This window comes from Ceratotherium simum, chromosome 7, assembly GCF_057802395.1.
Source record: "Ceratotherium simum simum isolate JZ-2026a chromosome 7, ASM5780239v1, whole genome shotgun sequence".
Lineage (NCBI taxonomy): Eukaryota > Metazoa > Chordata > Mammalia > Perissodactyla > Rhinocerotidae > Ceratotherium > Ceratotherium simum.
Genome location: NC_141906.1, coordinates 62551037 through 62570463, shown reverse-complemented (window position 1 = coordinate 62570463; position 19427 = coordinate 62551037). Strand labels below are relative to the sequence as shown.

At 47.7% G+C, this 19427-nt stretch overlaps 1 protein-coding gene across 1 annotated transcript in view; it reads right to left on the bottom strand.

Annotated features, from left to right (window-relative positions):
• LOC106801407 (uncharacterized) overlaps nt 1–16591 on the bottom strand; it is a 36190-nt gene extending 19599 nt beyond the window's left edge. The window contains 1 exon segment of the mRNA XM_087434085.1: nt 16540–16591. Within this exon segment, the coding sequence (XP_087290211.1) occupies nt 16540–16591 (52 nt within the window).
• Between the last annotated feature and the right edge of the window lie 2836 nt (nt 16592–19427).

Genomic DNA, 19427 nt, shown 5'->3' with positions numbered 1-19427 from the left:
TGACAAATGAGGGCACAATAAAAGATGTAGAATCAGGTGCTACGTTGTGTGAATGACTATGCCTGCTGAAGGGGCACAGAGAGAGAACATTCCCCGGACTTCATTGGGATGATAAGCAATGGAAGCGGGAGAGTAAATGAAGAGCACAGTATAAAAGCAGCCACCGTCAGGTAGTGCTACCAGTCTTCCTTCCTGCGTTAACTCACAAATTGCATTAACTGGTGGAATCAGAGAAGGGAGCTTAGACATTATTTTCAACCCTTCATTTTAAAGATGAGGAAACTGAGGCTCAGAGAGGTTAGGCCATTTTCACAAGGTCACATGACGGGTTGATGGCAGAATGAGTGCGGGTGCCCAAACCCCCGTCCGTGGTTTCTTCACAACACCACGATCAAACCTTCGATTTTCCTTTGAGCTGCTGGTCTCTCTTTGCCACGGCTTCTCCTTTCCCCTCCCAATGTTTCTTTTTTTCTGTTCCTTAAAGCTTATACAGGAATGTCCTACTTGACAAGGAAGGTTGTCGCTTTCAAAAACAAACTTCCTTGGTTGACAGTTTGTTTTGATATGGCCTTCCCTCCCTCCCTCCCACAGAGAGGCTTTAGATCCTGTGCTCTCCTGCCTTCCTTCTCTGGCAGCGCCATCCTCTCCCTTTCCGTTATTCCCTTCTCTTCTGCCTTTCCTCCAGTTCTGAAGAAAATCTAATTCCATTACCACTTCTGGCTCTCCTGTTTTCCTTTTTCCTTCCCTCTCTCTCTCTTTCTCTCACACACACACACACACACACACACACACACAAGTCCCTCAGATGTAGAGGTTTCAGTTACTCATACTCAGTTCACGGCAGATTTTCATTGCTGTTCTGGGCAGGAACCCTCTCCAATTTCATTCATTTATTTTTCCCCGTTTATTCTCATTTCGATCTCCCCGTAGACAAAGACTCTAATAAATTTAACAGGTATATGTGTGTGTTCTTGCAAAATGAGTATTACTTGTGCACATGCACTTTTTAAATGTATGTAGAGGCTATTGTGCAGTCACATCCTGGTTTTTACTTTCCCACCTCAGCTGTTTTAAAGACTCACTTGTGTTGCTAAGTGTCTATCTAGTTTGAGGCTTCTGAGACCTAGTGCTTCATCCCTTCTGTCTGTCTATCCCTAAAGACCACACTTTCTGATAATCTGTCTCCATTTGTTGCTTCCAGGTCCTTGTACTGTCTGCCCTCGCTCTCTGACTTCCATATTCTCCAACTCCTAACCCTGCCCTCTCCAGGGCCCCTGGCAGTGCCCCCTGGCTGGTCTAGACCTTTTGGTTCTGATTTTAAGTGACTCTTCACGGGGTCTGACAGGTTGGGGACTTCTTAACTTCTGTGATTCTAAAGTCTTCTCAGTCTCTTATTTTTTTCCTCTGTTTATAGTTCTGTTTAAGTTTTTCCTGGAATATGCTGATTTTTTATTTTTGATAAAGTTTTTTTCGAACAGTTTTAGATTTACAGAGACATTGCAAAGATAGTACAGAGACTTCCCATATAACTCACACCCAGTTTCCCCTATTTTAACATCTTACGTCAACATGATACATTTGTTATAATTAAAGAACCAATACATTATTAACTGAAGTCCATATTTTGTTCAGATTTCCTTAGTTTTTACCTAAATTTTTTTTTTGTGTGTGTTAGCCATGAGCTAACATCTGTTGCCAATCCTCCTCTTTTTTGCTGAGGAAGATTGGCCCTGGGCTAACATCCATGTCCATCTTCCTCTACTTTATATGGGACACCACCACAGCATGGCTTGATAAGTGGTGCATCAGTCCGCGACCGGGATCCGAACCCGTGAACCCCGGGCCGCTGGAGGCAAGTGCGTGAACTTAACCCCTACGCCACCAGGCCAGCCCGCCTAATGTCTTCTTCTGTTCCAGGATCCCACATTACATTTAGTTGTCATGTCTCCTTAGGCTCCTCTCAGTTGTGACAGTTTCTCAGACTTGCCTTGTTTTTGATGATCCTGACAGTTTTGAGGAGGACTGGTGAGGTTCATTGTAGGATGTCCCTCCATTGGGATCTGTCTGGTATTTTCCAGTGATTAGACTGGAGCTATGGGTTTTGGGGAAGAAGACCCCAGAAGCAAAGTGTTGTTTTCATTACTTCACATCCAGGGTGCGTACTATCACCAGGACGTGTCACTGCTGTTTTTGACCTTGACCTCCTGGCTGAGGTCGTGTGTGTTAGGTTTTCTCCGCTGTGAAGTTACTCTTTTATTTTTCTCCTTTTCATACAGTACTGTTTGGGAGGAAGTCAGTACATACAGCCCACACCTAAGAAGGGGAGAGCTATGTTCTACCTCCCTGAGGGTGGAGCGCCTACATGAAGTATACAGAATTCTTCTGATTGGGATATTTGTCACTTCTCTCCTATTTATTCATTTATTCGGTTATTTATTTATATCAGCATGGACTCATAGTTATTGATTTCATACTTTGGGTTGAAAGTATTTTTTTTTTAACATTTCCTTACTTTCTGGCACTGTAAGATGCCCGAGGCTCATCTTGTATATTCCTGCCCCAATCTTAGAATGAGCCATTTCTCCAAGGAGTCCTAGTTCCTTTTATGAGAGAATGGTATTAGAAGCCAAGATCTGGGTGCTAAGTGTGTTCTGGTCTCTTATTTTTCAACTCACTTTCCTTTCCCTTTCTGTTAAGTTTCCTGTCCCCTGCCCACTGACCATGAGGGTTTCCCAAGAATTAATCACACATTCAAGTCAATAACAAAGAGTCCTGACTCTGCTCAAGAACTTTGTGAGAGATGAAAAATGAGTAATGCACAGTCTTGGAGTCTACAGTCAAGTGTGGGAGATAGATGGACATAGAGACGTAAAAGTCAATCCCTAAGGAACTAGTGATGAATTCAGACCATGGGATCTGGGAAGTCTCTGAACTGGGAGTTGAAGGAAGCAATGTTCTACATTTGCTATAGTCTAGCCCCAAACTCTTCTAAAATCTCCCTTAACTGGGGACACGATAAGTGGACCATCTTTGGATGGAGCAGCAATTGTTAATGCTGATGTTAGCTTCCCTCTTCCCCATCAATGCTTCTCCCCTTCCCGGGTGGAAATGAGCAGACCCCCATCTCTCCCCAGCTCTCCAGAGCCCTGAAAATACATGCAGCATGGGGAACTTCAACAGCATTGGTAACATTTTGTTTCTTACGTTATGGGGTGGGTGCCTAAGTGGTTTTTTTTTGTATTTGTCCTTCCTTTTGGTGTGGCTTAGATATTTCATAATAAAATTTGAAACATAGTAATGAGGAAAATGAAAAAAGACCTGTGTGTGGCTGTGGCCTACATAACCTTGCACCCTTGCTCCTGAAGCAAAGGCTGCCCTGCCAGATGCCTGTCACTCCCAGCCTGGAGCCAGGGACAGTGCAGCTGGTTTGGGCCAGATGGGTCTGCCAGAGCCTGTCTGACCAGGCATTGCTTAGTGTTGATGTGGCACAACACCTAAGTGATGTGGCAGATAGAAACCTACCCCCCATCCTCCTTGCCCCCCTCATCCTCAAGGCTCACCTCTGACTCCCAGAAAGGCTTAGAGCAGCTGACAACTCCTTCCCTCAGCAGGGACTTGCTGCTGGAGTCATTCTGCAAGGGCTGGGATGAGACTTGAAGTCTGGAGCATTAACCCCGCTATCTTATGGCAGCGTCTTTGCCTCTGCAAAAATGAACTCAAACTTCCTTATCTCCCATCTGAAGCCATCTGTAAACAAAAACCTGAAAATGGCAGCTCTAGTTCTGGCAGCAGCCGAGGAAAACCAGACGTCCTGCCAGCAGCCAAGGCAGGTGAGATGCAGGCCAAGCAGTGGGTCAACTGGGGATGCGACACTAGGCCCGGGGTAGGATGCTTGTTTGAGTCTCTGGGGGAAACAATGAGAGTGATGCCAGTACCTAGTGTATGCTGGCTGGTAATTGTGATGTTCTATTTGCAAGGTGAGGCTATTCAGCCTCTGGGCCCAGGACATTGCTCTTGTACTTGTTATCGAGGCTGGTGGCTCCTGAGCAGACTTTTTTAGCTGGTGTGGTAGACGAAAGATGTCTACAAATTCCCTCCTCTTGAATCTGCTTGACCAATAGAATGTGGCAGAAGTGAGATTCTGGGATTTCTGAGCCCAGGCCATCTGAAGCCTTGTAGCTTCTACTCACTTCTTTTGGAATATTCTCTCAGGGATCCTTGATCTGAGATGTAAGGAATCTCATTATCCTGAGACTGCCATTTAGAAGAGACCACATGTCGGCCCTTTTGTCAACAGTTATAGCTCAGCCAAGCCTTCTAGGCATACCTACCAAGGCACAAGACCTGAAAGTGAAACCATCTTAGCTCCCCAGATCAGCCCATCCACCAGCTGAATACCACAAAGTAACCCCCACGAATGCCACAGAGAGCAGACGAATTGCCCAGCTGAGGCCTGAACAAATTTCTGAACTACAACAACACTGTGAGATATAATAAAATGATTGTCACTTCACGCTGCTAAGTTTTGAGGTTGTTTGTTACACGGCAATAGATGACTGAGACAGCCAGGCCACCTGTCTGATTATCAGCTTCCAAATCCTGCATCAATATAAGAGACAGAGGATCATGGTTCATTCTCGAAATGAACTGGCGGAGGGCTGGAGCCAAGACTAAAGGTAGAAGGCATCTCTTCAAAATAGTATCCTAGAATCTCTTTGCTTGGGCAAAGTGCCTGAGTCCTAGGCGTGTAGTGCTGAAGTAAATAGGAACACTGACGTCCGCAATGACTCCCAGATGGTGGGGCAAAGAGTGTATAAAGGAAGGGGATGAGCCATTCTGGGAGGGGAAACACGAGGGTGCTGAACACTGTCTGGAAGAGGATCAGCTTGGAAGACTAGTACAGAAGGGGCTGGATTTGGGGAGGAGGGTTTGGGGGTGAGTGCTTCCAGATGAGAAGAACAGGGGTCCGTGGGAGTCTGGGAAGCCTAGAACTGGTGTCCGGCTGAGGGTTTCCTGCAGCGCCTGGGCTGGTGCCTTCTCCCTGGCTGTGCTTGGCTCTCTTTAAAGAGCTCTCCCGGGCACCTGGTGATCTCATACACACTGTGCAGGTGCAGGCCTGGCCCGTAAACCACAACAACTGGGGCCTGTCTGGCCACAATGCACAGGGCAAAGCCTTCAGAGGGGCATAAAGGGCGATTATTTGTTTAGCATCATTAGCAAGAGACCCAGAGCCCATCCAAAGCAAAGCAGAAACTTTTGTATTAAGGAGATTAAACCTTAAACTCAACTGAGAAGGCTCTGCTGTGTGGAGTGGCTTTGTTGTCCTGGCATTGTATGTGATTATATGCAAATCACCCAGAGGCCTCCCTGGGGTCTGACCACAGAGGCTTAGCTGCCGGCCCAGGGTGTGTGTTCGGGAGAGGGGGCAGCGGCACGCACCAGCCAGGCAGCACCCATCACCCCTGGAAGGGGAAGCCTGTTTTTTCTCAAGTTCAGGAAATTGGGGTTTTGACAAAAGTGTTGAACATGTCAACCAGAGGTTTCTGATGAATGGATAGGAGTGTAGGGACAGAAGTGCTACCAGAAAGTAAAACTGGAAATTCAGGGTCATGTCCAGTGAGGATGGGGGAGGTTCTTATATCCAGGGACCTCTGACCATATCGCCTAGGGCACTCTCTAGCATTCTCTCTTTTGAAGCTTAAGAGTAATATATGTGGTTGCCAAGGAGATGGGGATATGTTTTGGTTTTCTTGATTTTTTTCCCCCTCAACTATTAGCCAGGCTCCCTAGTGACCAATCAGAAGGACTTAGTGGGAGGGATTATCCTGGATTTATTGATCCAGAAAATGTTTAATGTCTGCTCTGTGCAAGGTACAGCGCTAGGTGCTGGGGGTAGGGAGTGGTGGGCAGTCAGTGAGAACAGAGATGAATAAGATATCTCTGTTGTTCAGGAGATTACAGATAAGATGTGTACCCAGATAACTAAAATACCTGGTGGAATTTGGTAAGTGCTGGAAGAAATGTCTTCAGAGAGTACATGGCTTCAATTAGGAAGGGGTCAGGGAAGGCTTCTCAGAGCCAGGCCTCAAAGGTCTGGAGGCCAGGGCAGGCAAGGGGGTTGGGTCTGCGTGAGCCAAGGGATTCATGCTGGAAAGCAGAGGGTGCAGACCAGCAATGTGCACTGGGTCACATTGTGTCTCAAGGGACTGGGCAAAGCAGCTTCTCCATGCCAGGGCTCAAGTTCTCTTTTTGTGCTAGAATTTGGCCTGCACAAATTGCAGTCAGCAGTCCAACCCAAGAGCTAGGGAGTCTACGGACGCTGGGACCCTGTATCAGCATCAGCAGAACTGCTGAATTGCCGGGGGTGGCCCCGGAGACTTCTGTGTCCGGCTGCTGATGGCTCTGTGGGTGCCCTGGCATGCTCTTTTGCTTTTTCCCTGAGCAGCATCTTCAGCTGCTTCTAGGTCCTTGATGATAGGAGCTCTGCCAAGGCCCTACTTCCAGGTGGGCATAAGATGTTGCCCAACAGGAGTCAGGAGTGATAGCCATCGGCTCCCCCTCCCGGGAGGCTATGGGCCTGGCTAGAGTCCTGTGGGTCTGAGCTGACCATAAAGGTTAAATGAGATGGACCCTTGGTCTTTAAGACGTGTTATTGATGGAGATCACCAAAGACACGATCAGAGCTGAAAAGAAAACCCGGGAAGGCTGGGTAGCCAAGCCATCAATCTGAGAAACTGGGCAGGGTGGTAGAAGCAGGTAAGAGACCATAGGATGAAAACCGGGGAGTCTAGCCTGGTTTCCTGATCACTGGGCAGTGGTGGGGGAGCAGGGGATGGCTGCCGGCACTCGTCATCGGAGCTCTAGTCTCAGGGATGGGCAGCAAGGACACTCAGATGCTTGCCAGCTCCTATACCCCACAGTCGCCAGTTCACCAGCATTGGCCCAGCGGGAGAGGCACCAGTCCTCAAGTAGAGCACAGCTCTTGCGATCAGATAAGAGCACTGAGATTTGGGAATGAGATACATTTGCTTTAAAAACAGAGCAAGTCCATCCTTTTCCAGCACTCCTCCACTCTAGTCCCCTTAGGAGCATCTGGTCTCATCAAGGGGCCTCTCAGGGGCAGTAAAAAGCTGAAGGTCACTGGGTCCTTCTGCTGAGGGGAGTTCTGAGCACAGAGGATAACAATTATCTTCTACTTTCCACAATGAATATATTCCCCTCCTTTTGCCGGAAGTTTCTGTGAGCATGGGTCTCGGTTCTGAGTGGGTGTAATGGATAGAAACCAAAAAACAAAAGAAAAAACCCCAACAAACAAACCTAATTGCTCTTCGGAACTATGTGTCCTTTGCCCCATCCAAGGAGCAAATGTTTCTGTGAGGGTGGGGGAAGGGTTGGGGGCTCCAGTCGGATGGGAGTCAGGCAGAAGGAGTCCCAGATGATGGGGGAGTTGAAAGGAATTTTGTAAAGATATTGTCTGGACTCCAGTTGGATAAAAGACGCCGGCAGACGGGGCTGTTCACCTGCTAGGCTTTTGTTCTGCCCTGCCGCTTCTGCTTTCCACACAGCCCTTGGGGTGGGGTGATGGTGGGGAGGGGACGCTGTCTGCCATCTGCAGGAGAAATACAACAAACACCCACACGAGAGCCAACGGAAACTCTCAGCAAAACAAACAGCGCGCGGAGGGTGCCTGCCTGGAGTGTGTGGCAGGGAGGGCCAGGCGGGAGAGGTGAGTGGGCACCTGCCGGGGCGGGGCGGGGACCTGCTGTGCTCTGTGGCCTGGGCTGCTGCCTGGGAGCGCAGGGGTCAGGCGAAGTCTGTAGCCACGTCTGCCTGCCCCAACTCAGGCTGCCAGGTGAGAGCCTCTCGTTCATTCACCTGCCAGGTTTGAAACGCCAGGGGTTGCAAAGCTGGAATTGGTCATAACCGATTCTCCTGATCACCATGACCGATGACCAGGCTGCTGGGTTTGTAGCGACGGATGAGTATGAGATGTAGAGTCAAGTAGCGTGGGTTCAAGACCTGATTTTGCCCCTCCAGTGGAATACCTCTCTGAGCCTCCTGCTTCTGTGTCTGCAAAATGGGGAGATGATAATGCCTAACATAGAAGGTTGTTAGGAGGATGGAAATAATATCTGTAAAAAGTACTTTGTAAACTGCAGAATACTGCACGAATGCTTGTTATTATAACATTTAACTTCTGTGGCTGGCCATTTGGATCACAGGTCCTTGCTCCTGACTTGCGACATGCAGAACACATATACATCAGTAGAAGAGGCCCCCAGCCTGAACAAGTGGCATTTGGGAAGTCTTTCAGCTTATAGGGCTTATGGGGAAGAAACCCTCGACTTACAGCTGGGTTCTGGCCTGGGTCAGCGAGGAGGGTGGGAACTGAGATGGCATGGGGTGCAGTGGAGGGTACAGAGTTACATCTGATGCCTTGGTGGCATTCAGTGTTGGGCCCTGGCCTTGCCAGGGGTTAAGGCTGGACGAAGGATCTTCCCCAACATCCCTAATCTCCCGGGCATCAGCTTCCCTCCCCTTCCCCCACATCCACACCTCAGTGCTGTGAGTGGCAGCTGGCGGCCAGTGTCCACAAACCTGTTGGGACAGGGCAGACAGCTTGTTTGCTCTTCCCAGGGCCAAGCCTGGTGGGCTGGACCAGAAGTATTGTGTTACTCAGCCAAAGAATTCCTTTCCTCGCCTGCCTCCATTTATAAAGGGGAAATAAAACCCTGAGCTATATGCTCTCGTGGCCCCAAGCCAGGTCCTTAAATGTTGTTTCTAGGGAGCTGCTTTCTCTAGGGCAGGGTGCAGCCTCTAGGAAAACAGGACACCTTTTTCCTCTTCCTATTCATGGTGGTGGTGGTGGGCCTTCTCTAGTCCACCCCTCCACCCACCCAAGAGGCCCTGGATTCTCCAACACACCCTTGAATATTTTCCTCATCCCAGGTCTGGGTCCTTGAGAGCAGAGTAGGGCTTGGAGCTTCCCCTGGCCCAGTGGAGACCTGGGCTGGGTTGCTGGGTTTCCGTTCCAGCCCTAGGTGGTGCTGGTGCTAGTGCTGGTGCATTCCAGCAAAGAGAACCACTGAAGAGGTCTTTTGCCATTGCCTGTGGCCTGGTGTCCTCGTCTCTGTTTGCGTTGAGAACCTGAGACCGGTTTTGGATCCTCCAGGGCTTGCTACACTTCAGAGTTCTGGTGAGAACTAGGTAGCCCTGGGGAAGCCTGCACCAGCCTTTGTGAGTTGCATCTCGCTGGAGAGCCCCAGGACCAGGTGAGGTCTGAACTTTAGAGACCTGCCAGGTGAGATCCTTTTATTCTACAGCCAGAGTTGAAATGGCTGATGGAATAAGAGTCAGGCAGGGAGAGTGACAGGTGAGGAGGGCGGGATAAAGATATTGTCCAGGGCTTGGGCTGGGGAAAACCTCAGAGAATCCTTGCCTCCACACTGCCTCCTCAATGCATGGCTCTTTTTCTATCTGGAGGAAATGGGTTGGCTAGGAAACTTGCATTTGAGTCTGCTGATGCTACTAATTCACCATGGACACACCATTTCATGTTCCCATGCCTCAGTTTCTTCATTTATAAAATAAGGAAATCAGACTGGATGATCTTCAAGGTCCCTTCTCTCTTTGATGTACATTTTATGACCATTTTATTTCCCTGGCCCATTGCAAACAATAAATTCTGGTTTATGAATGAATTCTGGGCACCATCTCTTTCCTGCCTCCCCTTCTGGCCCGAGTCTGCCGGTCTTGGCCCAGCTGAGATGATAAGAACTTCTAGAACTACTTTCTAGGAGGGACAGATATATCACTTGGGAAGTAGTGGTAATAAGATTCAGTTTTTGAGGAATACAAAAGTTTAATTTTTTAAACAATGTAAAGTGATATATAATTAAATTTGGCTAGCACTCTTTCCTGCCTCCAAACATGATCATATCTCTTCTACCTGGAAGGACAAAACTTTGACTTGCTAGTTTCTCTCATGTCTGTTATTCTCTTTACATCTTACTTAAATACTGGATTGCAATTCAGCTCTCCATGTGTTTGTTTAGTATCCATGGCCCAGCTCTGAGTGATTTGGGTGTAGGGACCATGAACTACCTTCTTTCATGTTGCCCCACAAAGGAATGTCTTGCTCATAAGCATTCTCCAAAAGTGTGAGTGCCCTGAGAGCCGGGCTTTACCTGTGTGTTCACTGCCCTCTCTCCAGCTCCAGGCACAGTGCCTGGCACACAGGAATATCAATGTATATTTGTTGAATAAATAGAATGCCAGAGGCATGAAGAGTAGGTCCTCATGCGTGCTTACTGATTTGAACTGAGCCATTCTCTCTCTTGCTGCCGCCCTCTGACTAACTTGGTGTTATATCCTCCTTCTTCTTACCTCTCTGACAGAGTCTCCCTGGCTCTAGCTTTTAGTGTTCCTTGATACTCAGTTCTCTGGCTTCTGCTCCGATCCCTCTCTGTGTCCTCCACTGGGAATCCCACCCACTCTTTGCGACGGCATCTACTACTTTCGTGCTGATGGCTTTAAAGTATGCATCTTCAGCTCTGAACTTTGTTAGAGTTAAGTTTTCATGTCTCTCGTTGACTGTCAGCCAGTTAATAGCATCATGGACTATCAGTGTTGGAAGGAGACTTGGAAGTCATCTAATTAGATCCCATCCCTAAACTTCCATGCTTTCACTCAACTCCCATCACAAGGCAGCCCATATCGTTGCCATCCAGCCCCAGTGGTTGTCCTGCAACCTGCTTCTTTCCCTTCATCTGTCCTCTTGTCTAAATTCTAAGCCTCTTGACAGCATGGGCCATATCTTATGTGAATCAATTAGCATCCGTTTATAAATAGTGAATATTTGATAATATGAAAAATTTGAATATGTGAATTTAGGCGAGAGGTGCTGTCCCCTAAATAGGTTTTTGGGTTCCTCCCCTCCCCTCTGGTTTTGGAACCAGAAAACCTTGGGTTCAAATTCCAACTCTACCACTTAGCAGCTATGAACCTTCAGGAAAGCTAATTCTCTGAGCTTGAGTTCCTCGTCTATAAAGCAGTGATAGGGGCAATACCTACCTTGTAGTCTTGGTATGTGGATTCATGAGATACTGTAAATTCAGTGCTTAGGACATTGCCTGACATATCAGGGGCTCTAAAAATGGCAGTTATTATTGTTATTATTAGGCTGACATTAATACAGGAGCTGGGCCACAAAGCAATTTGTAGCTCTTGCCATGCACTTCCCCAACCCCAGTTTACCTCTCGATACAATACTGAAACCATTTTTGTTAGTGCCATCCAGTCAATTCTGACTCCTAGCTGCCCTATGTACAGCAGAGTGAAATCCTGCCCAGTCTTTTTGTGCCATCCTCTCACCTTCTGGCACTGTCTCAGACAGTGCTCCACTGCTATTCACAGGGTTTTCATGGCCAGTTTTTTTTGGAAGTGGGTGACCAGATCCTTCTTCCTAGTCTGTCTAGTCTGGAAGCTCCCCTGAAAGCTGTCCACCATGGGTGACCCTGCTGGTATGTGAAATCGCAGTGGCATTTGCTTTTAGTATCACAACAACATGCAGCCGCCACAGGATGACAACTGACAGATGACTGAAACTATAGTCCTCCTTTGTTCTCTGGGTCAAGGTACAAGATCAGTTGTCCCTTCAGATAAGTCCATTGATTTCTGCTTCTGGATGTGGCCCCATTTCCTCACTGACATGGATATTGGGGCGGGGAGGAGAAGAAGGCAGCTAGTCTGCCCGTGTGAGGCACTGTGCTGGCTGCTTTTACATCATGGCGCCTGCCCTTGAAATGCTTGTAATCTGGGAAGAAGGAAAGGCCAGCCTGTGTGGAATAATTAGGAAACAACATTAGCTCCATATGATGAAGGGCTGCATTGTGACGTACAAACTCAGTCGAGAGGCACTTTAATACGGTGGTTAGGAGATTAGGTTCTGGAATCACAAAGACCAGGATTCTAATCTTGGTTCTGCCACTTAGTGCTTGTGTGAATTTGAGTAAGTTCTTCAACCTCCCTAGGTCTCAGTTTCCTCATCTGGGTTCTTTTATGAGGATTCAATGAGGTCATGTGCTGAAAAGTGTTCAGCGTGGTGCATGGCACACAGCGAGGGCTCCCCAAGCGTTAACTACTGTTATTATCATGTGCTTTCTGCATTAGAAAAAAAGCTCATTAAGGCCTATGCTGATCAGAAGAGATAGGATTTAGATAAATGAAGAGGAGGGGAGAATGGAAAACAAAACAACAATGGCACTTAAGGAAGGTTTAAGGATGGTGGGACGTATATCAGCTCTTGAGTAGAGATCATCATCTGGGGAGAGATGAGAAATTAAGTCGGACCAGCTGAAGGAGAGTTGTGTTGGGGAGCTGCTTCTTGGTGTTCTCCATGATGCCTCGCCTAGTACTTCACTCAGCAAATGCTTATTATTCGCTACCGAAATTCTTGGCCTATTTAGGTGGGCCTGGGTCTCTTATAGCTAATGAATTTCACAGTGATTCCATTCAATTTCATAAAACTGCCTGGTTCAAATCTCCATAAATATTCCCTTTTCCTACTATCTTCAGATTTGTTTAGCAAGCCCATAGGAACCTTATCTGTATGGTTTATCACTGAGAAAATATGGAGCATCTTTCTTAGCTTTATCTTCCACACAGAAGTGTTTACCCCAGACAGAAGGAGTCAGACAGCCTGACTTTACCAGTTACTGTGTGACTTGGACCAAGTTACTTAACCTCCCTTGCTGGCTGGACTCTAGCATTTCTCTCTCCAGTGAGCATGATGTTAAGCTTTGTCAGTAAAGGGCACTACCTCAAAAGTAGGTTCTTGTGAGTAATGGCTTAAAGGGTACAGGTTTCTTTTGAGGGATGATAAAAATATTCTGGAATTAGATAGGGTGTTGCTTGCACAACATTGTGAATGTACTGGAAGTCACTTAATTGTACACTTTAAAATGATTAAAATAGTGAACTTTGTTACATGACTTTTATCTCAATAAAAAATAAAGTAGGTTGTTGTGAAGAAGGGATAAATTTATGAATGAACAAAGTTTAGAACAGTGCTTGGAACATAGTGAATAGTCTTTTACAGTGATTATCATTTCCTTAATTATTCAGTGGTCTATCACTGGACCTACTCTACCTTGTGCTAACGTGACCTTTGTACTGTCTTCCTCGTTGTCAGAGCCTGGCTGCTGTGGAACTCTTCCTGTCTCTCCTTGTGGTAGGAATAACTCCACATAGACGAGAATGGCTGGATAGCAGAAGGAAGTCAAAAGAAAGGATTTAATATTGGGCTTTGTGTCCTAGGGCTCTGGGCCTCTCAGCCAAAGTTTAACTGGATAATGAACAGCACTGATGATGCATGACTGTTCTCCCAGGTCTCCCCACTGGTCTTCTATCCTTGGTGTGGTGAACATAGAGTCAAAGCCCACAGTCCCCAGTTGCTTCTGGGGAAAGAAGGGGGCTCTCTGGTTGGAGGCTCTGCGAAGCTCTGATGGTCAGCAAGGCCTGCGTTGGCTCCCAGGGATGCAAGGAAAAGCAGCAAGAACCATGTGGTAGTGTTTGAAGAAATCCTGGGGGCTGGTTTGAGGGAGATCTTCCTTTAGGAAGTATAATCATAGATGATGATGGAGGGAGGGAAACTGGAGAAGGTGTAGAAGTGTAAACAAGGAACTCAATTTCTTCTTCCTCTTCCGTCTATGTTATATTATATGACTTAGCCTAGAAGACTAGTATTTCCATTGTATCCTCTGTCATTTCATACAAAACCCAGAGTTTCCAGGAAAGCCCTAACTCAGATGTTTTCTGTCCTGGTAGCTCTGTCTTACCCATGCTTGTCAGGCCAATTGTCCTAACTCTTGGTTAGGAAAATATGGCCCTTCGTCAAATCCCTCTCCTTATAGCTTCATCTTCAGATGAGGCTGCTTGCTGGGGGTTTGTCCAGGGCAGGAGGGGAGCATGCTACTGCCTTGGGCTCCCCCCTGCAGAGTTGCGTGTGTCCTCAGCCTAATGCTGGGGGTGGGGGACTCCAAAAGCTTGTGCCTTGTGATGTGACACCTCTGTCATTCTGTTGCCATTTTCCATTAAGCTGACTAGGAAGGCTCAGGGAGCAAATGTCTGCAAAACGCTAGAGAATCCAGCTGCCTGCTTTCAAGGCCCACACATCTGAGCCCCGCGGAGTAGCCGCAGCTTCTGGGGGGCATAGCTTTTGGGGTCCCTGAGCTGCCAGGGTATCCCTCTGAGGACTCCCCTTGGACCTCCCCTCAAACACAGTTACCAAACATGTTTTTCATCTTCATTAATCTACTCCTCTTCTCACGTTTCTCAGGTCACAGCTGCATTGTTATCTGATGGGCTTGCTGCCAGCCCCATGAAGCCTGACAGTTACAAAGGGTGGATTAGCTGCAAAAGAATATTTATTAGGAAAAAAAATCCCTTTTTATTCTTCTGTCCTTTTATGTGGAGTTAGCCCTGTATCACCTTGGTGAGATAAGAACAGCCTTTGGGAGCTGTACACCGAGGTCAGATATCTGGATTATCGGCAAGGCCGGGTGAGCGGTGATGATTCTTCTCGCCAGCCGTGGACCATCTCTCTCTCGACCTCTCCTGGAGGATCTTGCTCAATTTCACAGCTCAGGGAGGTCTGTAATGTGGCTGGCTTTCTCCAGAAAGAGGAGAATCTTTTCGTGAATGGACTTCATTTTTCCTCTAATCTCCAGGGCTGAAGATGAGTAGAGAAACGATCATTTGATAATTATTTTTCAATTTAGTAGCTCCACTTTGCTGCGGTTTGTGTAATAGCATTATGAGAGAAAAGAGATGATCTGATAGAAAAATGGAAGCAGTAGTGGTTTTTCTTACCCATTTATAAAGAAACTCTGCCGCTGAAGGAATTCTACTTCTCTGAGGAAATCAACTCCTTTGTGGGAAATTGATTTTCATTCTGTTTTTGAGACTTGGGTGATGGGATTACAAATTAAAGATGTTTCATTTGGCTGCTGCAAGCATGAGAAATGTCCTGATCTTGCTACCCAGAGTCCCTGTGAGGTCCCAGAGGACATGCTCCGTTAGGGCACATGCACTCTGAGTCAACTCTGAGATGTCAACTTTCCCACCCCAGCCTGGGATCTGCTGTGCCAGGCCTGCCCGGGCCTGCCTGCCTGTGATGTAGCATGATACAGAGGGGAGTAGATAAGAGGCCCTGGGGGCTGGCCAAGAGGGTGACTTCTGGTCTTTCTGATGCCAGTAGTGATCATCATCTGGAATCCGGGCCAGCCTGGGCTCGGAGGGTAATGGGACAACTGACGAGTCAGGATCTCTAGACCAGGAGTCAGGGTCTCTGGAGTATGGAGGGATACACTGTCAGAGGAGAAACCAAGATAAAGAGCTACACGGGACATTGGAGATGGAGACCCCTTGTCCACCCACCACCACTAGAATCTAAATCCCCTTCAATATCCCCACCACACTTATCACACATATTTCTACTGTATTCTCCATTATGTGGTCTCCTGGGGGAAAAGCTATTTTGGAAGAGAAAGTGTCTTTCTAAAGAGCTTTGGAGACATCAAGAGAGAATAGAAGGTGCTAGGGTCTTGAGAAGATGTAACTGCTCACTATCTAGCCCTCCTTTACCACTTTTTTCATTTACCTTCCTTTCCTACTGGCCCTCTCCTCATGATTTCTTCACTATTCCCAGCTCTCTTTGGATGGAACATCCTCTGTCTCCTTGGTGGACAACACTCTGGGTATACCCCACCTTAACTCATCATCTCCTTTCCCATCCCAGTGTATTTCTCTTGACTCCCTGGTTTTGGATAATGGCACCAACCTTCTCTGAGTCACCCAGCCTCCAGAGCCCAGACCAGTTTGACTCTTTCCTTGCTCTGCCTTCTACATGTGGCTAGTTCTCATATTAAATATAGTCTACCTGCGTAGTATCTCTTCCATTCATACCTTTATTTTCCTTCCTACCTATTGCCCTGGTTTGGGTCATAATCTCTCATCTAGGTTACTGTGATAGCTTCCTATCTGGACTTTCAATTTTTTCCTCTTTCTTCTTAAATTTGCCTTATACTCTAGGGCCAGAGTAATTTTCCTAAAAGCTCTGATCATAAACTTTCAGTATTAAAAACTTTCACTAACTCCTCGGTGCCAACCTGAAAATCTCAAAACTACTTAGAAAGGCAGAATTAGAGTTTCTCCAGTCTTCATTTTTGGCCTTATCCTTGGAGGGACTGTAAGCTCCGTGAGGTCAGGACCTTGTGTGTTTTGTTTACTGGTGTGACTTGGGATCAGCGTAGAGCATGCATACAGCACACGGTGCCTGGCATGCAGCAGGGCCTGAGCAGTGCTTGTGAACTACTTCCCTACACACAAACGCTGCTACTGTCTACCAGGAAGCCTCATTGCTTCCAAAAAGTGCCCTTCATTTTTCCCGCCTCCGCCACTGCACATGTTCTCTCTGGAATGCATGCCACACCATCTCTGTCTGTTCTACTCTTACCCATTTTTCAAGGTCCTGCCCACATCTCACGTCCTTCTTGAAGCCCTCTGTGATTCCGTAGAGGGACATGACCATCCCCTCTCTGGACTGTCACAGCAGTTCGTACTCTCCCATGACACTTGGCATGGTTTGCCTTTATTTGAGGACTTCTCATGTCTTGCTGTACTAAGGTTTGAGCTACTTGAGGGCAGAGATCTTTTTTATTCATCTTTTCAAGCACCTAATACAGTGTCTTCCTCTGGAAGGTGCTAGGTAAAATTTATTGAGTCAATAAATATATACCCAAGTGACTGGTAAATCTTTTACTCTTACCTGCAAGCCTGGTTGATTAGCAACTATACAATCTTACAGTTTTAATGATGATGAATGACTCTGAGGCCAATTAGCATTCATTTATGCCACTGCTGCTGAGTTGATTAATCAACACTAATAAATGTGAACAAATTAGCATTTGTTGTCTTACAGCAAAAATTACATCAAGGTGAATCCCATGCCAAGTTGTGAAGGTGCTGGATTGTACCAGCCTCAGCTGTGGATGGGAGAAGCCCTGAGGTTTAACCCGTAAGGACCTCCAGCATTCCCCTAGCTGACTGCTCTCCTGGATCCTTCGGAAGATGCATTTCATAGTGATGGTTAGGACAGGAGAGGCCCATCAAGTCTATGAGCCTGTGTTAATTCCCTTGGCCTATTTTCCTTCTCTATTGAGCCTTTGACCCACTCCTGTTGGTGGTTCTAAGGCTGTGAAGATCTGGGGATGGTCCCTATGGTGAACTCAGCACCTGGAGAGGGAGAGTCTGGCTCTCTCTTCTTCTGGCAGAATCCTGAGAGGAGCTCAGGCCTCAGAGGCTTCCTGGTCCCCAGTGTTCCTCCTCCTTAGGGTTCTCAGCTCTTCGCAAAAGTGACGTAATGTAGGAGGAGCTGAGCTGTCATCTCAGCACGTTACCTCCTCTCTCTGTGCCTCAGCTTCCTCATCCAATGGTGACATCTGTTTTATGAGGGGTTGTAGTGGTGTTGTTGAGGATTATATGAGATAATGAATGTCATGGTACTTTGAAAACCAAGTGTCTTATATTATTACTCATTTCATGGACATTGACAAGTCCCTTAGAAGTTGTAGGCTTGTGTTTAGCTGCCTTTGGCGTGAGAAGTGGGAAAAGTGTCTAAGAATTCGTTTGGGAAGGGGTAGGCCCTCCTTTGAGAGGGGTAGGCCAGCTCTTTGGGTGGCAGTCAGCGTAGGCACTTAATGGAATTGCTTGGCACACATGATTCTTTGAGCTCGGTGCAGTGAGGACCCTGGAACACATCCTATCAATCTGGCCCACTGTTGGGTTAAGGGCCTGTCCTGGGTGTCATTTCGAGTTCTGCTTGAAGTTCTGTGTTGTCTGGGGAGCCCTGGCACTGATATAAAGTCCTTTGCTTCTCAAGATCTCCCAGATAAAGCTGCCCTTATTCGTGAGCGGTGGATTGAGGGGGAGCTGGAAGGTATTCCTGGAACCTAATTTCACAGAACTCATCCTACTGGCCTTGCTGAGCCCATCACCACCGTGAGCTGTCAGTAGGGGGAGCTCTGTCACTGTGGTGCATCTTGCTGCAGGTGGGGTGAGGGTCTGCCTAGGCGCCAGAGGAGGGGCTTGATGAGTGGCCAACAGGGAATCTCTTCTATAGGTGTGTGCTGAGGAGTAGCCAGGCCAAGAGCCACAGGCTGCAGGAGCCTCAGCTAGAAAAGAAGTGGAAATCCGCTGTGCCCAGTGCTCAGGGCTTGGAAGGGTGCTCAGGTTAAGCACACAAAGAAAATGCACGAATGTCCTGACTTAGGATGCTTAGTTACCAGGGTTGGGGCAAAAGAAGGGATGGAGGGGTGTGGTGTCACCAAGACTGAAGCTGCCAGAGAATCTACCTACTAAAATTGCCCTCCCTCCCTTGCACAGGGCTGCCCCTGGGGACTGGCTACACTGGGGGCCCAACCTGGAGCCTGGAGTTGCTGAGTGTGCCTGTGGGAGGGCAACGTGTCCATGCTCACTGAGCAGCACTCCAGGAGATGCCCTACCCTGACCCTGGCCGATCTAGGCAGAAAGGTTCTAAATGAGATGTTTCCAAGTGGTAATAGGTCTTTCTTGACTCAGATTGACTGTCTTCGCATGCACCCAACTCCCAGCCTCACGCTGGGAGGAGATGAGGATAAGACAAAGGGAGACATCCTTTCGTTCCAGTGCTTGTGGTGGCCCTACGAACACTTGTGGGGACAGATGTGTGTGTGCATGTGTGTCCCCAGGACTCTCATGGTGATGGGGTGGGGTAAGCAGCATGAATATGCATCTCCTGCAGAAGGTCTTTGGCTCAGATGGGATTTGCCTTTTCCCTCTCTCAGGAGGCCACAGAATTGCTTCTCTTGCGTCTCTGTTTCATGCTAGATGAGGCCCTGGGAAGCCTCAGGACAGGACATTAGGTTTGTCATCAGTCCTGCATATGCATGAGATGAGACTGTGTGGTGTGAGTCCAGGCTTTGGAGCAGGAGGGGGTCAGTGTGAGAGGCGGAGCCTGCGACCCATTTCTCATGGGCAGGTGGGGAAGAAGTCCAGCAGAAGTGGGGCTGTGTGGTCTTGTCCAGAACCACTCTACTCTTAGTGGCGACTTGTGGGACAAATCTTTGTGCCTTGGACATTGAGACTGAGATTGAGACTGGGGTGCCAGGGAGGGTGGCCGGCTCAGAGATGGAGGAGGGATTTGCTGGAGCTCTTTTCTGAAGGTCTCTAGGAGCATAAGGACCCTCTCTGCATCCTTCCTCTTTGGGGTCAGAGAAGAGACTGTCTGGCTTAGAGCAGTTTAGGAGAATCCTAACAGACTGAGGGATTAGAGATTCCCTTTGGGTGAATGGAGAAGGGACCGCCTTGCTTTTGTGATGAAATCTGCA